General features: G+C 36.5%; 1 protein-coding gene across 1 annotated transcript in view; it reads right to left on the bottom strand.

Annotated features, from left to right (window-relative positions):
- Positions 1–23,118, bottom strand: part of SMG1 (SMG1 nonsense mediated mRNA decay associated PI3K related kinase) — a gene marked incomplete at its 5' end in the record, with an annotated part of 67,172 nt that overhangs the window by 30,787 nt on the left and 13,267 nt on the right. Inside the window, 21 exons of the mRNA XM_082006774.1 lie at positions 980–1,134; positions 1,972–2,139; positions 2,825–3,021; positions 3,302–3,501; positions 3,815–3,955; positions 4,411–4,512; positions 4,596–4,683; positions 5,438–5,556; positions 5,970–6,131; positions 6,870–7,000; positions 7,536–7,805; positions 8,234–8,335; positions 8,954–9,178; positions 10,195–10,368; positions 11,997–12,094; positions 12,778–12,850; positions 12,945–13,070; positions 13,851–14,064; positions 14,827–14,885; positions 17,200–17,336; positions 22,560–22,715. Of these exons, the coding sequence (XP_081862900.1) occupies positions 980–1,134; positions 1,972–2,139; positions 2,825–3,021; positions 3,302–3,501; positions 3,815–3,955; positions 4,411–4,512; positions 4,596–4,683; positions 5,438–5,556; positions 5,970–6,131; positions 6,870–7,000; positions 7,536–7,805; positions 8,234–8,335; positions 8,954–9,178; positions 10,195–10,368; positions 11,997–12,094; positions 12,778–12,850; positions 12,945–13,070; positions 13,851–14,064; positions 14,827–14,885; positions 17,200–17,336; positions 22,560–22,715 (3,097 nt within the window). The remainder of the gene's footprint in view (positions 1–979; positions 1,135–1,971; positions 2,140–2,824; positions 3,022–3,301; positions 3,502–3,814; positions 3,956–4,410; positions 4,513–4,595; positions 4,684–5,437; positions 5,557–5,969; positions 6,132–6,869; positions 7,001–7,535; positions 7,806–8,233; positions 8,336–8,953; positions 9,179–10,194; positions 10,369–11,996; positions 12,095–12,777; positions 12,851–12,944; positions 13,071–13,850; positions 14,065–14,826; positions 14,886–17,199; positions 17,337–22,559; positions 22,716–23,118) is intronic.

Genomic DNA, 23,118 nt, shown 5'->3' with positions numbered 1-23,118 from the left:
GCAAAAGAAAGGGATTAACCTAGAATACAAGTTTACCAGCTGAATTTCCAGGTTATAGCATAGTATAAAAGCTTCTCCATTCAGGTTTTAATGCCAACTTCAAACCAAGTACAGATTGAAGAAGATAAACGAGTTTTATATTTGACTGTCGTGGTTTTTTTTACCTGAATGAGTAAAGCTGAATACTGATTAACTACATTTCATTTAATAGAGGATTGTAAAATTGGGTCTGGGGCAACAATTCACACCTTGAACTTGACATTTCTGAGAAACTTCTCACATATTACAAAGCTGCACATTATTTTACAGAATATTACAAAAATGGGAAAAAGATAGTTATAAAACCTTATTTTTTTTGCTTTGTTTGGGGATTTTTACATAGTAGGTAAATAATGAAAGGTGTCCCTTTTTTGTTTCATACAGAAGAAAGGATGCATTCCTTTAAGGAGATGAAAACACCAAAATGAAGGCATACCCTATCTGGAACATTGACCCATTTATTTGTATCTGCAGCCAAAGATTCTACTTCAATAGACGTAGAAGCCACTTTTTCAAAGCTGAACTAAAACTGCAAAGCATCTCCCTCGGAGTCCCTCTCTTGGCAAACTGTGGCAGGTAATCAGATCACGCCGTTGGTCAGAAACTTCATTAGAAAATATTTAAATTAATAATATTTTGCAATGGAAAATTAAATACAATATGAAAATAGTATTGATGTGTACAAAAAACTAAGAAAAAAACAGCTTAGGAACACCATTTATATTCAAAACCTGGTAATTTAGTTAAAACTAGAAGTTAAAATATCTGAAAATGCTAGATGTATTAGGTATCCCTGAAAGACGCAAGGATTTTAATTGACATGGAAATTAGATCAGTAGCCTTGATTCATGCCACAATTTAAAAGATTCAGAAGCAGAACTATGCATACGAAAGAAAAAATGTCCAAGTTTATAACATCCAGTTATCTGAGAAAACTTACCGCCCTTCTGCTTGTTGAGCTACAGAATTGATCCAGGCGAGACTCTTCCCAACTACAGCAGAAGACCAGACAGCGATACCCTGAATAGCTTCAGGACAGTGAAGCTCACATAGTGCTTCTACCAGCATCATAATTGTCACTTCCAATTCATTTCCCTAAAAGCAAACCAAAAGCTTTATTTAAGAAAACTCATACAAAGCGAGAGCTATATACATGGTTAAATACTTGGAAATGGCAAAGTAGTATTTCATTATATGCATCTACAAGTGAAGTGCTCTGCATATCCATCCATTACACTGCTTTTGGAAAAGTGAGGAACCTAAGGGAAGGGTATATGCTGTGAACCCATAGCCTGAATGTCAATAGTTAGCAATCACTACATGATGGTCTATACCTATGTAAGTATGGGAATTCATAAAAAAGCAGAAAATAATAAATATTGATCAAACCTCCTTTGTTAAAATATTTAAGCAAATCAAATCATGTACTGAAGAAACTATTCAACCTCTTAAAGAAGGCTTAACCACTTTAGCCACTCATACCACCCCCACACTTATCTGCTAGTTACTTACAGAGGAAGGATGCCTTCATGATACATCCCTCTCCCGCTCATACCCATAGGTAAGCAAAGACACTACACTACCACAAGCTTGGGAAGGCCTTGAACTAATACATCAGAAGTTTCATAAGGTTTAAGCAGAATCTTCTACTTAAAAAGAAATTGCTCAATTCAAACTGCGAACAAACTATAGCATTCATTTATGTATATTATTTGACCACATGTTTACAGTACATCCTAATCTCCAACTTGCAGTATTACTTCACCACAAAACTCTGTCAACACAGCAGTATGAGTTTAAAATGTGGCTTTAAATAACACAGTCTTCTACAGACCAGTTGGTTTAATAACGACTGATTACCTTAGCTTAGTTCTTTTAGAAAATCAAGAGAATATTGTTGCAATAGTTTACAGGGTTTGAAAAAGAGAGTACCTGAGAGATAGTATTATTCGTTTTCATTTCTGTGAGTAAATCAAAACCATGCCTGACTGTCACAGCAGGCTGGCCAGCCAGCAACCCAACTCTCATGATGGAAAGCCTAATCCGCGTTAGCCAATCTTGGCATGTCTGACGATTAGTGTAAAAGAATGTCCTGATAACCTTTAAAGACAGAAAAGAGATTTACAATACCATTCTTCTGTATGAATCAAAATAGTTACATTAACTACTTAGTATTTAAAACACTCCAAGTCAGGACAGGTTTCTTTTCTGCAGTGGAGTTTTCAATTGAGAGATGAAGAAAATGGTAAAATTCTGCATCTTTAATTTCATTAATGCAGATGGTCTGAAATCATGCACAGTATGCAACTGTCCAGGCATAATCGCAAGCTAAAAAAATCTTGACATGAACCGACCATAAATTATATATTACAGTCATGTCAAAACGTGGTAATTAAAGAGCTTATTTCAACAGTGAAGAATGTGTTGCAGACAAAAGGGTATGTTGTTTATAAATAATTATTATATTCCTCAAAAAGCAGTTTAAAGCCTCAAATAATTATGTTACTTCATAACAAGACTGCTGACCATCTATAAATAAGTGACTGCTACAAATTAGAGGTACTACAGGCTTGCTTGATTTGTACCACCATACAAGCTGGTACTCCAGAAATAAATCCTGTTTTCACATGTTCTCTAGGAATAAGCCAAAGTCAAAGCCAGACAAATTAACAGTCTCAAAACTTTGTCTCAGTTCTTCTGAAGTTCCACAGTTAAGACCTGAACAACCCTAATGCCACTGTTCATTCAACAGACTGTTTCAAGTAACACTGTAAGACAGACAAACCTTGGGTGGAGAGGTAAGGGCATTGGCACATCCTTCATAAGCATTGTACATCAATTTTTCCAAGTTCTCCAGATACTGTAGAAGGAGAACAAGCCTAAGCTGGTTGCTACTGTGTCCTTCATCATTGTCTGCCGTAGTCCACTGACTAACATCTTGGTCAGGGTTTAATGTATGGGCTGCAAGACTCCTAATAATACCTACACATTTTAACAAAAGATGGGGAAAAAAAAGTTACCAAACAGTATTTAAATGTGTCAAGGGACAGCAGTGCTAAAGTAAAATCTCTCAGAAGGTAACAGTAATTATGCAACTGCTCTTCTGCCATTGCATTTCTTGATGTATCAAGACAAAAACACACTAAAATATTTAATAGGTGAAAAATACAGCCATTTTGCTTCTTGCGTTGGACATTAAGTTCTCAGCTGCACAATCTTACCAAAAAAATCCCATGAAAATAAACTACGTCTTTTACATTACCTTCAATTGTTTGAAATGTATCTTGGGCTCTACCCAGAGGAGTTCGTAACTTCGAAAGAACAGTGAACTGAGCTGCTTCCCAAACAGCCCATTGCCAAAGAACAGCATCAGTCTTCAACAGATTACGAGGGATAGTTGGTTGATCTCTCTTATCTAGTCTTTGACAGCTATAGAATAATCTTTCTAACCAATTATCCTTCCTGAAAGAAAACATCAGTACATTAACACAAGTTCACGTGGTAACAAGTTTATCAGCACACATTTCATCTCCCTACTGCTCTCAGACAAATCTCTCAGGTTTATTTCCTAGCAGCAATGTACATAGGCAAATATGCAAAAAGGTGTGTATTTGAAGATATTTATAAATACCTAAAGAGAAGTGCAAAAAAAAAATTATTGAAGGTACACCAATGTAATTTGTAAAGATAGTTACAAATGTAAACTAAATAAAGTTTGGAATTGTTTACTATAAATTCAACACCCATGGATTTCAGTTTTAAAACAAGTTCTTACCCAGTTCGGTGAGAGTTTCCATACAAAATAAAACTAATGACATCAGAGAAATCCTGCGGGTGGAATGTATTACTTGGAGCTTTGCTCATATGACTTCTTATAGCCAAAGAAATTTCTTGTATTTCTGTGTGGGTACGGTTACTGCAGGAACAGGGCAGGAAAAACAACCCATGCTATAATGTACTTGAATAAATCAAAGTTGTGCAAAAAAGTTATATACACACACACACATATATATGCAATGACTGGAAATAAGTATACTCTTTGGTATTAAGACAGAGTGCTTTAAAAGGGTTCAGGTCTTTGAGACAAATTGCAGGACATAATATAGCTGGTGTTCTGGATAACACGGACCTTACAAGTATTCATATTTGCTGCAAGTACTGCATAGTTTATTAAATTTGCTGTTAATTACTTTGTGTACTACCTACGGTTCTTAAACCTGTAACAAAGTAGAACAGATAGCAAGACACTGTGTGTTTTTTGATTTTAAATTAAGACAGTATGATGACATTTGACCAGCATTATTTTTCAGATAAATGTCATTGAAGAAAGAAACTAAACCATTCTCTACATTGAAGTTAATCTGAACTTACCTCAACACGACATCTAAAGGAATTGACTTCAGAAGTTTTCCAAAAGTTTGTCTTACACGAGCACCGCTATGTACTAGTTGAACACGACACACATCAACACATCTGCATCACCAAAAAGGAAAAAAGGTGATAACATTTCCATTAACAGCAAAATTCAAATAATACACAGAATTCTGTGCAAGTACCTTTGTAAAAGGTCATCTGGGAGAGAGGAAGACAAGGCGTGGAGGCTACTACATGCTTGAAGACAAATGTTCACGTCTTCCAGAAGGGCTGAATTAAGGAGTTGAAAGAAAAACAAAGTTATTCTCGCTAGAATTAGATAACTTATGCATTACTGTGGTTGTGGTAGAACATCTAAACACATTTTTACAGCATAGGCATAGCTGGTAGAAGGAGACACAGGCTTTATGCAATACTTGTCTTTTGATTTCATTGACTGGTTTTACTATAATAAGTAAATGCTTAGTAACAGAGAGTCACTTATGCTACATGTTATTTATGGGCCTTTTCTGGCAGCTGACAGATTAATCTTCCTATGGTCTCCATACATTGGCATTATACACAATATAAGTCAATTAAAAAAAAAATATAAGGTAAAGTTAGTAACTGCTGGTCTTGGGAAGTTACTGCTTTTGCTAGTATGTTACTAAAAGCATCTGTTCCCATATTTCTATTTCCAGGTTGTGAAATCCGAAACAATATATCACGTTATGGAATCGTTCCACTGATAAAACACAATTTTACAAGTAAGATTTGGCTCAGCACTGACATTTTTGGTAGATCAGTTTCACAGTCACAAATTATTGTTTTAAGAAAACTAATTGCTTGCAAAAGTAATAGGTAGGGGCCCATTCAAGAAAAATTATAGAAGAGTAAGTTTTTGCACAATACAAACTGGAAGCATCCCTAAAAGTAAATGAAACAAGTACAGTTACAGCTATGAGCAGTATATGACAAGGTCACTTATGTACTTAATTATGCCACGTAAAAGACAGTTAACAAGTAAAAATATGTGATATCTTACTGTTTGCTAAAAGTCCTTTACAAAACTTATGAAAAGACGGGAGAGAAAATAACGGTGCATATGTTTCTGACTTTTTCATCAGAACAGCCACTTCCAAAGCCCATGTCATAAGTAGTTTCCTTCAAAAAACAAAAGTATTAGTCACTCTATACAGTTACAGAAAGATATCTTTCAATATAACTTAACTACTTCCCATTACAAATGAGTATTATGCCATAATTCATTCTTTAAACAAAAGGTTTCGTAAGATGTCCCCAGCTTTCACAGCATTTTGGTAATACAGGATTGTAACAGGGTACTTTCAGTGAGAAAAAACTTCTTTTCAGTAAAGTTTGATAGCTCTGTTTTTACTGTACAGATCTTATGATGGTTTCAATTTTTCTAGTTTTCATGCATAAAAATGAACACCTACTTTTTCCTCATATATATCATTACTAATGTTTAAAAAAAATTAACTGTCTGGTTTCTGAATTAAGGCATTCTACTGGGGAAAAAAAAAAAGTCTCCTGATTAATAAAAAAATGTTAGTTACCTGGTATCTTGAGTAAGGTTATCCTTCTTAAGCAGTAGCCCCAAAAGGTTTAGTATGATTGAGAAATGTTTTTTTGTTGCTGTGGTTACAGTACTTATAACTGCTCCATCAAACAGAGAGGGAGAGGAAGAACTGAGGCTACTGGATATGAAATGGTCGTGCCTGAAAAGGCAAGGAAAAACATAAAATACAAAAACCACTCCAACATCAGGGGTATTTCCTTAAAGTATACAGGAAGGGGGAAAAACAAGAACAAAAAAAACCCAAAACAAACAGAAACAAACCAACCAAAAAACCCAGCAGCAAAAGTTAATGTACACCCACACAGTAACCACATTATGTCAAAACCCAAGTATTTTGATCCCTGGCCTAAAAGAACAAAGCTACAATTTTACACCAGTCCATGCAGCCCAGTAACGTGGTTTCAACTGCGTCTGGTATCAAATGCTTAGTGAAAAATCACCAAAACCAAGAAATGTACAGAGTAACAGTTAAACTAGTATATTCCCTTACTTTGACAACATTTTGTAGTGATGAGGTTCAAAATGTGTTTAAATCTGTTGTTTACATTTCATTACCTCTCCTAGATCTCACAGTAAGCAAAACAGTAAATAATCTTTCCTTATTTACTTTCAGTAGAGTTCTCCCTCAGTTATCTCTATTCAAACACAAGACTTCTAATCTGCCTTTGAATAAAATGCCAAATTTTAAGCCAGGATATACTTTCTTGGCTGAGATACAGACTCCCTGTAATTAATGAAAGTAAAAACTGATTAGGGAAGTTTGGGCAAAAGCTTAATCGTAACAGCCTATTTAAATTCATCCCTCCAACAATATATTCTGTTCAGATCAGTCCATCCTACTGCTCTTAAAATACTGATGAATTGTTAATCTTCATACCTGGAACAGTGTGAATATAATGTATAGAGTACTGCATACTGGACAGCAGGAAAATGAACTGCTATGTCACCATGAACAATCATCAGATTTTTACTCAGTAGTGCAAACACAGTCGGCGAAAGGGCCCACATCTATAAAACAATTGCAACATAAGCGAAGAAAGATCATAAAGTGTAGTTTCCATACCATTAATTATTGTGTTTTGCTTCTTCCCAAGGGCAATAATTTAACTCTTAATTTTCTGACCTTCTTTCCCCTTTTTAAACAACCTGTTAAAAGGCAGTTTATGTTTTTAGTTGGAAAGATCTGGAACAAGTGTTTATGGCTGCTATACTACCAGAGAGCACGCTAAAGCTGCTTTTATCTGTCTTGATCTTCAAAAAGAATGACTGTGATGATCTTAGAATCAGTCCATGAATAAACCTGGTAAGATGCTCTTCCCTAGAAACTGCTTTTCATTATGCACCAACCAGAGATACAATCCACCCATTCTATTTCCCCTAAGTTTTAATACTGGAAGGTTTTCTATAACATAAGTTAGGAAACAAATATGATCATTTTAATTATACATATGTGCACTACTGATAAAATACATTATGGCATATTTTAAGTAAAAAGTGCTCTTACACTTATTGCACAAACTTTATCTGTAGAGTTTTTACTCACCCCAATTAATGAGTTTTTAGCATTTCCAATAGTACTTAGAGCACTGAGGTCAAATATAACAACAAACTTTGCATTATCCACATTGAATATACGCTTCTTGAAAGAGTCATGCTGGATTTCACAACAGGCCTCAGGAAGATGTAAACTATAGAGAAGACTATTTAGAGCACAGGTCATTTCTCCTAGAATCAACCTGTACGCAGTCTCCAAAACAGGAATGTTCTTCAGGCTCAATACGGCTTGGTATACAGCATGTGCTGCTGCAACAACCTTGAGAATATAAAATAATTACAGTAATTGATTAGCATGAAATCATAAAATATGTTAGTCACGAAGGTAGAATTTAAAATTACGCTCAGTCTGATACACATAGCTATCTTCAGTTTTCTGTAATTAAGTTGTACTTACTGACAGAATCTATTAATTACTTTCTGGATCATCCACATAACAAGCTGAGTATGAAAGCCACATCAACTAAGGACTTCTTTATCTGGTACGATGGCCAACTTACCAATTCCTTATCAAATCTAAATCCCAAAACCAAGAACGAGTAATATCTGCCTTTTCAGGAGTTTCATAGATATGCAATTAGATTAAAAACAGATTTAAAATGAACAAAGTTTTACAGCTTAATAAATATATTCTAGAAAATACATGAAAGCTCTTGTAATACACCTGTAGAAGTCACTTACTCTTACCTCCTTCTCCTTATGATAACGAAGAACAAGTAGTTTAGACTCTGGTATAAATAACTTCTCTACAAATGATGATGGTAGTTTTGTATTTATTTGTTCAACAATCTGGAGATAAAAACCATAATTATAAATATCTTCAATTACCTGAATTAATTTCTATTAGAAAGGATTATTAAAGACTAATTAAAATACTGTTTTTCTAGCTTCTATACGCTATATGTAGAAAAAACAACTTCCCAGAAATGCAAATATTTTCTATTTGCTTTCCCAAATTCCCATGCAGAGAATTAGTTACATTCAGGCTTTAATAGCACAGCCGAGAAAGTTGCATGATTAATTTAGCTCGATGGGTTTAAGAGTTTGTGGCCTACACATTAAAAGCTATGTTTTGAACTGCAGAGGCCAGAGAATGGCACTGCCCAACAGTCAAGCCAGACATGGAGAGAAAAAACAAAAAAAAACCAAAAAAACAAAACACCCACAAAGCCCGAACACTCAGGCTAAAACAAAATGCCACTATTGACAAGCCAAATGCATAAACAAGCCAGCAGCTTAAGCTTTACACAGAATAGAATACAAGCATTTACGAGAGGAATTTCTTGCTTGTTATCAGAAAGAGAAGAGTTTTAAATATTTATCTAATATACACACACAAAAAAGCAAGGCTGCTTAGAAAATAATATTTTCCAATGCAAAAACTGCAATAATAAAAATTGTACAAACCAGCGTCAACAAATTCAGGACTGAAATGATATAATCAGTGCCACAACTCTGACAACTGTCCATTTGATCTAATCCATATGTGATGACCATGTCACAGTGTATGGTCATACTTGGATCTAGGCTGCCAAGTAAAACACCAACACACTCATTGGCAGCTGTAAGTACGGCTTCAGAAAAGAATACTTGGTTTGCTGCAGTCACACATCTCATTACTCTGTACAGAACCTGGAAAAATAAACACATACCTAAATTAAACTCCATTAAAAAGAGACAAGGACTGTACGCTATTTAATTATATTCACATCCATTTGATATCCTGTCCCATCACCTACTCTACAGCTTGGTAAATTCTGTCAATAGAATATTCTGAATAAAGCACATCATGGCATTATACTTCAGAAGTATATGAAAAAGCAAACCTTCTATTGCCTGCTTTCCTACTCAGTTAAAGACCTGCAAAGACCTAGAAAACCTAAATTCATTATTCAGAATTCTGTTCAGTTCCAACCGATGTCAACAGAACTCCTCTTGTAAAAGACAGACTAGTTTTCTTTTCTTGAGCTTCTGTCACAAGAATCCTCTACAGATTAAGACACAACTTACATAACTCTCATGGCTTTAATTGGGAAATCCATACGCTTATTTGAGAAGTTTTGTCCCTCACAGAACTCTGCAAGGGTATAAATTCCAGTTGTACAGCTCATGCAGCAACAAGATTATGACAAGATTTTTTAAATAATTCGCACACTCTACAGTTCCTGCTGTAGAAGTATAGCAGCTAATTAGCACATTATGTAATATTCATTCCAAGTTTACACCATCCTATACTATAGAACAAGAGGACTTTGCTATCTGATTTGATAGATATAATTTCCACATAGATAAAAACCTGCATTTTATAAAGTCAAGCTCATAATTTGAATTCAGTTTTTATATATAGCATCACGGCAATCTGAATAAGTGGTAACATTATGGTTATAGAGATAGATAACACAAGCATAAACCTAGCTGCATGAGGTTAAATGCCTTAAAAACTTAGTTTCTGCTATCACAATCTATACCTTAACACTTAAGAAAAATCTTGTAGTATATTTCTTCAAGAAAACACATTTGCTCAAAGCTGAGCACATACATATTCATGTAAAATTCACAAAACCCAAATAAATTCAACAGTGAGTACCATCATTATATGGTGATAAATCATGTCAGCAATGAAGAAAAACAAAAGCTTGCATTCTTACATCAGTTACATATGCTTCCGTAATTGGTGGTCCTCTAATTGGGCTGAAGCGTTCCCCAATACTCCTCACAACAGTACTGAAAACCCGAAGGAGTGCAGCCAGTTTAGGTAGTGATACTGAAGGAGGAGGAATATCTTCATCTACTGATTCCCCAGAAGCCACATGGCTGAGGTCCTACAGCACAGAAGTTTTATATATCAGTACACACCATTAACAGTTATAAGACATGCACAAAAGACCAAAATAGGAGATGGAAAATACTTCATCTATCTATTCTCCAGACATATTACAGATACTACCCAATTATAGGTATATTGGTACAATATCTCTAACTTCACATAGATACAAAGATGGGCTATAGGCACATAATGACGATGAGCAAGTCACAGAGCAGTAATGAGATGCTGCTCATTAGTTTAGCCACTGAAACAGAGTACTCAAGCTGTATCTTGTAAATTAAAACACAGGCTTACGATGTTCCTGGCCCCTGGAACATGATCACCCATATTGCTGCACTTTTACAACAGTTGTCTGCATACTTTTACCACTCTCCCAAACAATCCCACCCACAAATTGGAGTCAGGATGTTCAAGTGGCCATTCCCATCACACTGTTTATACACAGCTACCTTGATCTGCAGACTACAAGTTTACTAGCAGGCTACTTCACACCAGCTGGCATCAGTGCCTGGGGAACATTCCCAAAAGTGCTGATCTCATCAGTATAGATACAGCCTTGGTCTACCCCACTGTGAGATAAAAAACGTACTAGCTGGAACCACCTCCGCTATGACTTAAGTTAACACGTTATCTTAAAACTCTTCTGTGACTAAGAATACGCATGTTGTCCAGTTCAGCAGATAAGTTGATAAGCAGCGACTTACTGCACTGACTAATCACCTTCAACCGTGTGCCCTACAGCCACAGCAGAGCAGGTTTCTGTGGACTTGACACTGCCAAAGAGGTCTGTGAATCCTAACTCTTCGAGCTGTACCACGGGAAGCTTTGGTGTACATATAAGTACACTAATAAAAAAAAATATTTATTCTGCTTTGAGTGAAACAGATTATGCTCGAAATACAATTTCACCTATAGGATCTGCATCTTAACATATATCACATAGCACAATCTAGTTATAAGCACATATACATATGAGCACATATACCTTACCAAAAAGGCAACACTCCCCCCCAAAACCAAACCCTTCCTTTAATGACAGTGCCAGATAAACTCTACACCCTGTTAATTAAGCAAAGGTTACAAAGCCAAAAGAAAGTATGTTAAATGAATATACTTTAGGTTTTTATCAGTTCCTGCTGCATTAATTCATGCACAATATAATCCCTTACTTTATTTAAAAAAAAAACAAAACAGATTTACCATTAATCTACAGAAGCATTAAGAATCCCTCTCCCCCCAGCAGTCACTACTTCTGAAAAACTCTGAATTTGGACAATCAGAGAAAATACCAAGGAAAAACCATGAAACATCTTCACTGTGGTTTTTTAAATTGAAGGCATTCCTGTTTGCCTACTTGTTTTTATTTATATTATAACATGATATTCTCAGTCAACAATGGCTGAAAGCCTGGCTATGGTGTTATTCAAGTACCTCATGAGGGTTCGTGTAGAATTGTCATTGTACATGCCCTAAGTATACTCCGTAATTTGATCCTCTTTTCCCCAGGAAAACTATGTTATTTTATTTTCTACAAATGTAATACATTGATAAGAATCACAGTCGTGGATTTATGAAGAAATCCACAGTAGTTAACTCTGGTATATACCATGAAGTCTTGTTTACCTCAGCATAAGCTTCCATATCTTCTAAAAACTGACCCAAAAGCGTGGTAGAAAAAGTAAGATCAGCCACCCAAAAGGGTTCCAAGCTCTGCAGCCATCCTGTATAAAAATACAAGGGCAATTAAAACAGGTAACAAGGTAACATATAAAAATTGAGTTTTAGTTGCATATTGCTGAGGTAAAAGTTGTTAAGGTAAGAGAAGGTCATCTGCATGAAAATTTTAACATAATTTGTTTTAAAAATAAATTATAAATTGTCTTTCCCTCTTTTGTCCCTTTGACAAATTCATTTTAAGGTTTATTCCTGCCCCACAGCAGTTAAACATTAAGGATAGAGTCTAGGACTATGACACAGGAAACATAACAGGTTTGCTGTGAGTAACTCCAAGACAACTGCTATAGCTATAGGAAGAAGTTTCCCAATTTCTTAAATGCCAGTACAGTATCTTTGCCACAAAGATTTTCTAGAATTACACACGAGAAAATACATTCTTTCACAGAGAATATACTAAGATCTATAAACTTATTAAAAGTTGTTAAAAAGTTACACAAGACTGTTTAAATGTAAACTGAATAAAGCAACCAATTTTTGCAGATATAGCATAAAATGGCAAAAGCAAATTTACTAAAAAATAAGGAGCAAATCCTCTTGTTATATAGCCAGAAACTCATTTTGATTTTATATCAACTTCCATGTAAGTAGGACCAGACTTGTGTAAGTAAACCCACATCATCTGCAAGCCAGAGTGGACTACATTAGTGACTCTTTGGCCAGACTTTACCAGACACTTGTTGCGTCAATGAAGGTTTCTGAGTGTGATCTATATGCCACCCAACCAGTATGTCCACGGTGTCCTGGAAAGCAATTTTGAAAAAAGGTTAATTACCGAATTTGCTGCACCAACATTTTTATGCGAGAAAGCAAATACAGAGGACAAAGTAAGCTTACCCTAAAATTGGTGCTGAAAATGTGTGGGTAGCATCGGGACACCAAAAGGATGCACTTGACACACTTACACAGTAACTCTGGTGTATCCACATTTTCTAGAATGGACTGCAGGCTGGTCATTACAAGCTAAAAAGTAAAGGAAAACCACTAGACATTTCACTTCGTTAAAACAACATGTGAAAAAGAAAACATGTGAAAGTCAAACAAATCTCAATACTCTTTCTGTAGGAAGAAAAAAAATGGAAAAAAGCATCACATATGCTGCATGAAAAGAACAATTTCAAGTGGGCATTTGCTTGTAATATGGCAGACCCAGGTTCAAGGCTTGGGGACACTGTTTTCTTTAATTCTTTAACCACAGAACAACTGGTTGTTTTAAGTTCCTGTTTCTCCTGCTGAAGCTTTTTGGCTCTAAAGTAAACACTGAATTGGAGCACAGACCCGGACACAGTTGTTTTACACCCAAAATAACAGACCCTAAAACTTGAACCAGGGGACCAGATTTCAGATGTCTGAACACATTCTACTCCCTCTCAGACCTAATTACAAATGAAGCTAGCAATTATAAACAGGAGGTAGCATAAAGCAATCAACAGGTTGGGTTTTGTGTACCATTCCACCTGGATGCACAATATATAGTAAAAAGTCGCATCAAAATATTTGCACCCTCTTTGCACATATCATTGCACATATATTTTATCGCACCGTAGTAAGACTTAAACATTCCTTTCTAATGTAATCAGAATCAAAGAATCCCATTCAGTCAGAAATTTCCCTCCCAATTGTAATTACATTTACTTATTATGTCAACATAGCATTACTTATTGTTCATTCCAGTTTAAAAAGTTGATTCAAGCATTGCACTGGAAAAATCATTAATAATCCTGTTTTAACTTGTAGTCTTACCTGCATTAAAGATGAAAAGGCTTTCTTTTCTCCTGCAGTCTCTAGTGCCTTGTAGGTTGCACACAAATACAGAAGTTTAACTTCATCTTTTGTGGATGAGCTGAATTTGCTAAAAATCCATTTAAAGATCTTCTCAGCCTCGTAGCTCAGAGAAGCACAAAGAAGGCCAAGACAACAAGCTCCTTCCTGTCTCAGTTCTTGAAGCAATTTGCTACTGTATTTTTGGGGAGAAAAAAAAAAGAAATGTGGAATCTCCAAACACGAGAGCAGAACAGAAGAAACAATGAACATATTAAAACATTTTCTAAAGCAGAAAAATGTATGCATGAATGAAGCTTCTTCTCTCCTACTTAATGGCAGCAGCGATAAGGCTAAAATAAAACGTAATAATCTGAAAAATTCTATGAAATATTATTTTTATGGAATAAATCAACTTGAATAGAAGTATGCAATAAATAGGCTGTTCTACTTGCAACACACTATCGAACGAAGAAAATTCTTAACACACAGCTGACTTTGGGTAATAACTCTGAACTAAATGTCAAAAAGCCCACACACACCTGAGCTCCCTCTACATATGCTCATAGCTGGATGTAAATTAATTAGATCAGGTTGTAAAAAACTTAAGTTCAATCTGCAAGCTAGACAACCACAGCAGTGCACTACTACACCCAGGGGATTAAACATAGTTGAGAGAGACTTCATATTACATACAACATAAAAGCCACACTTCAGCATTCAAATTCTCTCTGTGTGAAGTGTACTCTAGACAGTCTAACAGTTTTGTTGATATGTCTAAGAGTTCTAACTCTCCCCCAGTTCTGTCCTGTTACTGCAATGTTGTACCCATGCAAAATTAGCGAATTTCTTTCAGCCTTTCCCTTCTCCATTGCATTTCTATACTGAAGTCCAAACCTAATTCTGTCATTACTTTTCCTCTTTAAAGCCTTCAAATTGCTTAGTTTTTCCAGCTTACCTTTCATTGAGTACATCATGAATGGCAGCCAGGATATTATCCAGTTGTTTAACTAGTACCTATAATATAAGGTACATAAAAGGCATAAGCATAATAATGGCACAATAACTTCTGCAAACTACGTCCTGTTTACACTCACATTAAAAAAAAACACTGCCGTTTCTCTTTGCTAATAGAATGCTAATATGCTTTCCATGGCCACTGCAGACTAGCATGAACTATATTAAGCAGTGTTGCAATATTATCCTACATGTTATATTTCATATTTATTTACAGTAGCCACGAAAACACACTGGCAGCCTGCTATCAAGGTTTGTTCTAAGTTTAGTTCTTGCTGATAACATTACATCACAAATGTAAGACTCACCATACAGCTCATCAGTAGCATCTACTGAAGACCTAGTCTCCTTAACCAATTGTATCAGCAGAACATTTAACCGATCAAATAATACAATCTGAAGTATTAAAATTTCTCCTTAGGCAACCCTGGCTTTCAGAGAAACAGAGTACTATTTTGGGGGATGAAACATTATTGACGAACCAGTGCTTCTCAGTAAACATAATCAGAAATACTTGTTTTCCTAACATGCACTAAAAAACACGTTAGTGAGTTGAGCTGTAAAATAATACATCAGCTGCAACTGTATAAGATACTAACAAGAAGTTTTCTTGACGAGTTCATAAAAAGGTTTGGTCTCTTTTCTTCAGAAAGATACTAATCCTTAACACAGCGGATGTTACCTAGTTTTGGTTAAGTTTTGAGCAACATCACTCGGGGGTAGGGCAAGAGAAAGAGGTACACAAGCTTGAGCCCTCAGAACTCACAAGGGCATTTTAAAAACGTGCCTGCTATCTGCAGAAAAGGCTATAGAAGAGACAGGAGAAGGCATCTACACCATTTCGAAGCTGCAGCACGATGCCATTACATGACAATGCCACTGCCTAATGACTTTTACTACTTTACTTTGTTGAACACACTTAACGTTTCAACCATGAGAATGAAAAGAACTCTCTTAAACTACAGGTAATAGTGTCAAGAACTGCAGGAGCAACTGCTAGGCTAAACACTGTCCATTATAAAGTTTTAGGCTTGACATTGTGGATATCACTTAACACTTGATCTTGTTCTCATTAGCAAGCTGAGAGAAGTTTAAAGAGAAGTTTCTCAGTGACAAATTTTTAACAGTCTGACCACTAACAAGTACAAAGTTTGAGACCACTGAGTTAGATATTAGAAACGCAATTCCAATATATTCTGAGATACCAATAAACCTAAATAAAATGCAGTTACAAAAAAAACTGGGGGAAAAAATGCACTGAGAATAATGGAAGTAATTAAAAAAACAACCACGGAATAATTGTGAAAAGCATTTACTCCCCAAACCTTTGTATTAACAAGGGTTTTGTTTCAGAGGAAAGCTGAAGTATTAGCCAGACTTGCACATGGTCTGCTTATACCTAGGTGCACAGAGTATAAAAGTCTCAATGTTTAAGTGTCACGCCTTTTGGAAAAGAGCACAATTACCACTGGTTAATTAATATATAATGAAAGAATGAACCAACTTCTTATAAATATGGATAGACACATAACCCACTACTGAAATATCACAGCACTGCCTGTAAATGAGTGGCAGGGTATTAAACCATCACTTCCTCCTTTTTCAATACTTTGAGAACTCCTAACCTCTCCAGAACAGTGGGGGACACGTGTCAGACCAAATACTCTTAATACATCACTTCAAAATAAGTAATATTAAAAATGTATACCCACAGAGGGATACTCCGCCCGCCGCCCCCCCCGCCCCCCCGCCTTAAGAAACCCTTGAGGATATTAGAGTTTTCAACAACCCATTACAAAACCCAAAGGTGTAATGAAAACACTTACTTTGTTCTCTTCCCATAAAAGGGAATCCACATACAAAGGTGTTTAGCTAGCAAGTTGAGTAACTCTAAGATGAGCTATTCAGAAGACTGTATAAATATCTGCATATTTTTAATTTAAAATACAGAAACAGTTCTTGAACAAGACAACACCACATTTTACTTCCTTTTTCCTATTTCCTTGCTGAAGGATCTAGAGGATATTGCAGAAACCAGTCAAAAAACCCACACGGCATGCCATATTTATTCCTACAGCTCATGCATTCAGTAGTTTGCTTTAAGGCAACACGTCATCAGTAATCAAGCAATAAAAAATTTCCTTAACGCTGGAAAAAGGACAGGCAATCCAGGAATACACCTTCCTTTGTTGTGGAAAGAAATTCCTTGTTTATAAGATATTCCTCGCAGACATATCCCAATACTCAGATTTTTAAAAAGAGTTTTATAAAATGAGAAATACTCCAGTTCTATGGAAAAGTAAAAATTGCTAACCAGTTTGTTTTCTGGTTGCTGAATGAATTCTTTCAATTGCTTTACAGTAGCCAGTCTTCGGTCTCTGTCGTCTTCCCGAGTAATCCTCCGAAGAAGATTTGACAGTCGAGACTCGTCAGAATAAGACAACGATCGCTCTGAAAAAGAAGACAACTATTTAATTTCTCCACAGCATTTGATCAATAATATCTGTCTGAAATGTTTATTTGTGGACTCAATAAATCATAATAGTAATTTGAGAAAAAAGTTAAAAAAAAAAATGCTCACTTGTTTTAAAGGTAGTATCAGGAAAATTAAATGTAAAATCTAATTTAGCTACCAAAATATTTCATTTCTTCTAGTGGACAGCCCAGTACCTGGGTAGAACCCATTCAGAACTATGCAGAACTGTTTTACACAAGTAAAAGTAAACACTGGATTTAGTTCCCTTCTACATCAATGGAACTAAAAAAAAAAAAAGGGTGTGGTAAAGTTAAATCAGACTTCTGACTAAACATAAAACCAAAAATAATTCAACAAATAATATTTAAAGAAAATCCAGTGGGAAAAAAAAAATCTGCTGCTTGAAACAAAGAACCTGATTTAAACTCAAGAAACTACCAAGAAACGAGATTTGTTCTCTAACATTTTGGCACAAGAAGAAAGATTATGAGTAGTCCTCTGATAGCTAGCAGGATTCTGCTCTGAAAAGGAAAATAGATATACGCTTTCTCTATTGAGGAACAAAAGTATACAGCGTGCAGAAGTACAGTGGCTATTGATTTAAGTGGATCATAACATAGGAGAAGCAGCATCTTCCTAAAAAAACATTCCATTTAAGTTGACTGGTAGCACTATTGATACCAGTGAAGGTCACAACTCAGTTTAGCTGATTCAGGTACCAATTACAATGAATTTGTATGAATAATTCATTTGCCTCATTTGCAAAAAGGAAACAAAGTTTCTTTTGAAAAGTTTAACATCAGATGTTTAATGGTGATTAAAATTAGAGGATTCATGGAACAGAACGAGGTTTTCTTAGTCACCATGACTCTTACAAGAACACGCAAGACAACTACAGACAGCTATTTTCTCTGGTATGTTACACATCAGTCATCTGATGGGAGCAGCCATAAAGGCAACCTGGCTATCATGGAAAAATATTGACAGAAGGTGATGTCTGCCAGTCTGGGAATTGTTAGCCTGAGAATCCACCCAGGCAGATGGGTAACTAAGAACTTGAGATATCCCAAGATACACTTGATATGCATAAACACAAGAAACTGCAACAAACTTATTGTCTGGAAACGTGAAAAATAGACTGTAATGGTGGGAAACATCCTGGGAAAGCACGAATCAGCAACAGCTATTGGCTGCTCCAGCTGGAAAAACAGACTGGGAAAGCAAACCTTGGTCAAAGAAAATAGAAAACAGCATCATCTATTGGCTCTTCCAGATGAAAAACAGTAGTTAGTAAAAGCTACTGGTGGCTCCAGATGGTTATATCCTTCGTCCCCTCATGTCTCTAACAATATAAAAATAACTTGCTTTCTACCTAAAATGGAGCTTCTCTCCGAGAGCTCCCCCTGCAAAGACGTCGATACGTGAGATCTCCTGGACAGACTGGACCCTCACTGGAGACACCTGACTGACTCCAAGCTCCCTGATGCAGCTCATCTTTGAGGTGAGACTTTGTCATCAGTTGGCTCCACTCCTGGGAGAAGTTTGGCGAGTGCTCTACCAGTAACACTTTGAATAATATATATATATATATATATATATATATATATATATATATATATATATATATATATATATATATATATAGGTGTGCACATAAGTAAGTCATCGTAAGTACATACTTGCTTTACTAGCAATAGTTTTTAGTAACTTGTAATAAAGAAATTTAAGAAATAAAAACCTTTGTGTCCTTGAATATTACAGAATGCTATGAACCCACCCACAGGCCAGTAACTCTTATAGCTCATGACATCACCTACGGGAGACCATGTCTTCTGTGTTATAGTCATGAACAGTGTTTTCAATCTTATTTTCATGTCTTTATTTTTTGAATTTTAAAAGAATGTATGAATAAAATCTGTTTACTAATCTGTTTCTTGCCCGGTATCGGTTTAAGCAATTAATTTTGAAGACACCTGACATTCTGAAGGATTAGGCAGGCTTAGCAAACATTAAAATAGCAATAAGAGTCTGAAGGATGAAATCTACATTTTGTTCCTAGCTAGCACAAATACACAAGACAGGCTGGGATGTTATCTGATGAAGAGCACTTCTTTTAAGATGTTACTGATTTTACAGAAGACTAAGGCATAAATATGCATTGAGGAAGAATTAAGATTCTTTTCCCTTGCTTCACCTGGAAACCACAGTCATCAGTAGCTGGCAAAAAGCCACACCTGGTGAATCTTGATCAGCAAAGACACCCTCTGAAGCAGGATCTGAGGTCTTCCTGAGTGATGGTGCCAGGCTAATAACTACAATCCCTGCTAGACAATCACTTGCATCTGAAGATCTCCTTGTATTTCTGCCCAGAGTTGAGCTAGCAGCATGGGTCCACAGGTCCTGCCAGGAGCCTGCTCCAGTGCAAGCTTTCCACGGGGTCACAGTCTCCTTCAGGCATCCACCTGCTCTGGCATGGGGTCCTCCCCGGACTGCAGGTGGAGATCTGCTCCCCCTTGGAGCTCCATGGGCTACAGGGGCACAGCCAGCCTCACCATGGTCTTCACCACGGGCTGCAGGGGAATCACTCCTCCTCCTTCTTCACCAACCTTGCTGTCTGCAGAGCGGTTCCTCTCACATATTCTCACTCCTCCCTCCAGCTACAATTGCTGTTGTGCAGGTTTTTCCCCCCTTCTTAACGCTGTTGTCCCAGAGGTGCTACCACCATCACTGATGGGATTGGCCTTGGCCAGCTGTGGGTCCATCTTGGAGCTGGCTGGCATTGGTATATCAGACATCAGGGAAGCTTCTAGCAGCTTCTCACAGAAGCCCCCCTCCTACTACCAAAACCTTGCCACACAACCCAATACACCAAGACAAGAGATGTGCCTCATGAGAAAGAAAAGTCTATTCTACAATACTCCCACAGCTGCATTCTACCAATGCTAATCTGGACCAGGAACGCACAGTGCACATCTCTTCTGTCACTCCTGGTTTGCATTGATCTCTGCCACTTGGCAAACACATGAGAAGCTACACCAGCACAGCTGGGTTAGGTCACTAGATACTGCTCTTGAAGGGCAAACAAGGATGCAGTGGTTTGGAAAATACTGAAAATTATATTTACGAAATAACTTTATAAAAAGTTATTCTAGATCTCTGCAAGGTCCCTAAAAATGTTGGTTGAATCTTCAATGTTAGATGAAAAGTCAACAGTAAGTATAAGCGTTGAATTAATTAAATCCACAACTTGCAACTTTTTAGCATTGTCTTCTCTGCATTTATCTTTTTGTTTGTAATCTCTTCATGGAAAACTGTAATTTATTTTGAAATGTGGTTGTGCTGTTCTGCATAGAAGAAGAATCCTAAACCCAGAACTTTATAAATAAAACTACCACCACCAAGGTTATAGGTATGAGACACACATTTAACTGCTGCTAGAACAAGACGTACTGTTCAAAGCGCTCTACTAAAAGCAGCTTTGTTTTATTCCGTTAATATCTGATGAATATTGGCATTACTCCCAAAGAGAATTAAGTGCTAGCTGTCTGTTAAGCCATAATCATAACCTAAAAATAATAATAAAAAAAGAATAAACTAACCCAAAGCATGACTAAAGCTATACTAATCAAAGCACTAGTTAATGAACACCTGTATGACTTCCACTGTGAAAAATCAGCAAGGTCTCAGCCACATGCTAACTCACTCAGAAGACAGCTATTTAAAAAAATTGCTTAATGCACACACTAGCAAACAAGAAAATATAAAAGAATTGTAAAAATTAAATCCTGTTGCAGCATAGTCCCATTGTATTTTGAAGAAGGTATAAAAAAATCAAAATGACTTGCAGAAACCTACAGCAATTAAAGACAGCCCAGTTAAAAAGGAGAAACTCTCCAAAACTGGCATCTAGAGGACAGTATACATACAGAAACATACAAGTCACAAGCAGCAACTTCGGTCATACAAAATTATAGTTCCTGACATTTTAAAGATAAAAGAGGTGCTCACATACCTAGGAGAACAGTCTGAATTTTCTGCCAATACTAATAGTAAATTCATGCACAAGCCCACTACCAGACGTATTACTTAGACTTCCCTATTAGACAATTCTCTATTTCCTCTACATAGACATAATGTAAGACACTAAAAGGACTGAATAATTTTTATGTCAAAAGACCACAATGAGATTATAAAGTCTGAGTTTAACCCATTCCAAAGATGAGGCTTTTTGCAACAGTCATGTCACCACTTGCACCTCAGTTCTTCCACCCACAAGGCACACTGAACACTTCTTTCACCTTTTGTCTCCTCTGAAATATAAATCCCTGAGGAGAAACACAGTGTCCTTATGTTTAGAATGCGCCTGCTATAAAGCAGTCACAGTTTTTCTGAGTGGCTCAACTACCGTTTACACTAAGTGATGCAATAAATGACAGTGCTTAGTCATAACAAGGTTTCTATTTTCATTCAGAAGTCCTTGGAATAACTTTCTTTTTTTTAAAACTATGATTTAAACCCTAATAGTGGGAAAAGTGAAGCCTTTTTCTCAAAAATGTGTGCCCAGCATTCTTGCACCCTCTTCCAACTGCAGATTTTCCTCTCGCTGCATTTCCCAATACCTTGCTCACATTCTTATGATGCCTCCAGTTCCTCCGTGGCCTCTAATCCTCAGCTGAGCAAGAAGGAGGATGAATTGTGGCTGGTTCAGGAGTACACATCTACTGACTAACCAGCTGGTATGATGTGATGACTAGTTGACCTGCAGGCCAGTGAGAACAGATAGCGGTTGAGCTCACTGTTGCAGGCCTTCCCACACTAGGGACTCATTAATTAACAACTTATTACTCAGGCATGAATTTTCAAATCTATGAGTAAATTCTCCTTTTTGAAGCCCTTGATCTCTTTGCCAAATTTGGCTAACCTGAATAAGGGTTCAAAAGCTACTTAAAGGAAATGGAAAGACTGATAGCATAAGCCATATAGTACAGAAATCTGCCTAACCTATGGAGGAAGTCTCAATGCAGGGAACAGTAAATACAAGATGACAGTCTCCATAAACATCATCTAATCACATATCACAAAATAAAATCCATATATATTGCCTAATCATACTGAACTTCTTTTCATTGAAGTTTCTGAACCCAAGAGAGGTTGCCAAAAGAGATACTCTTTTCCTGAAAAATCTGTGGTATCCTTACCCTGTGATTTCCTCATGTCTTTTGTGGCTAAAGCACGATTCCCATGTGGAACACTGGTAAAATCAGGATTGGTCACATTGTTAACTCTCAGCTCTTGCCCCAACGACTTCCGACCATAAGTATTTTCCCCAGATCCTCCATTGACACTGTAGCCACCTGTGAAAAAAACAACATGAGATTAAGATAGGCTATTAGACCATGTATTTAGTAGGGTAATGTTATGAGTTACTAAATCCATATGCAAATTAGCAGCCCTATCCTCCACCTCCTTTAGGTTCCTTTTCCACTTTCACATGCAAAAGTGTTTTGTTATACCCTGTAAGCTTCCAGGTCACATATTCAGAATCTAACCAGTCTTTTTTCAAAGTATATGAAAAAACCTCTACTGCAATGAAGTTTAACATCAATTTTGTTCCATTTGGGGTTTTCTTATAATTGCTTTTGACCCTGTATTTCACAAAGCCCTTCATGTCAAACTGCTAGTATGCACGTGGCTAGATGCACTCACTTAACTTGCTCCTTGATTATGCACATCAAATTTCCACTCTGAATGGAGTGG

The sequence above is a fragment of the Phaethon aethereus genome, assembly GCF_964289735.1.
Source record: "Phaethon aethereus genome assembly, chromosome: 15".
Taxonomy (NCBI): Eukaryota; Metazoa; Chordata; class Aves; order Phaethontiformes; family Phaethontidae; genus Phaethon; species Phaethon aethereus.
Note: the sequence above shows the minus strand (reverse complement) of the source record. Positions and strands in the feature narration are given on the sequence as shown.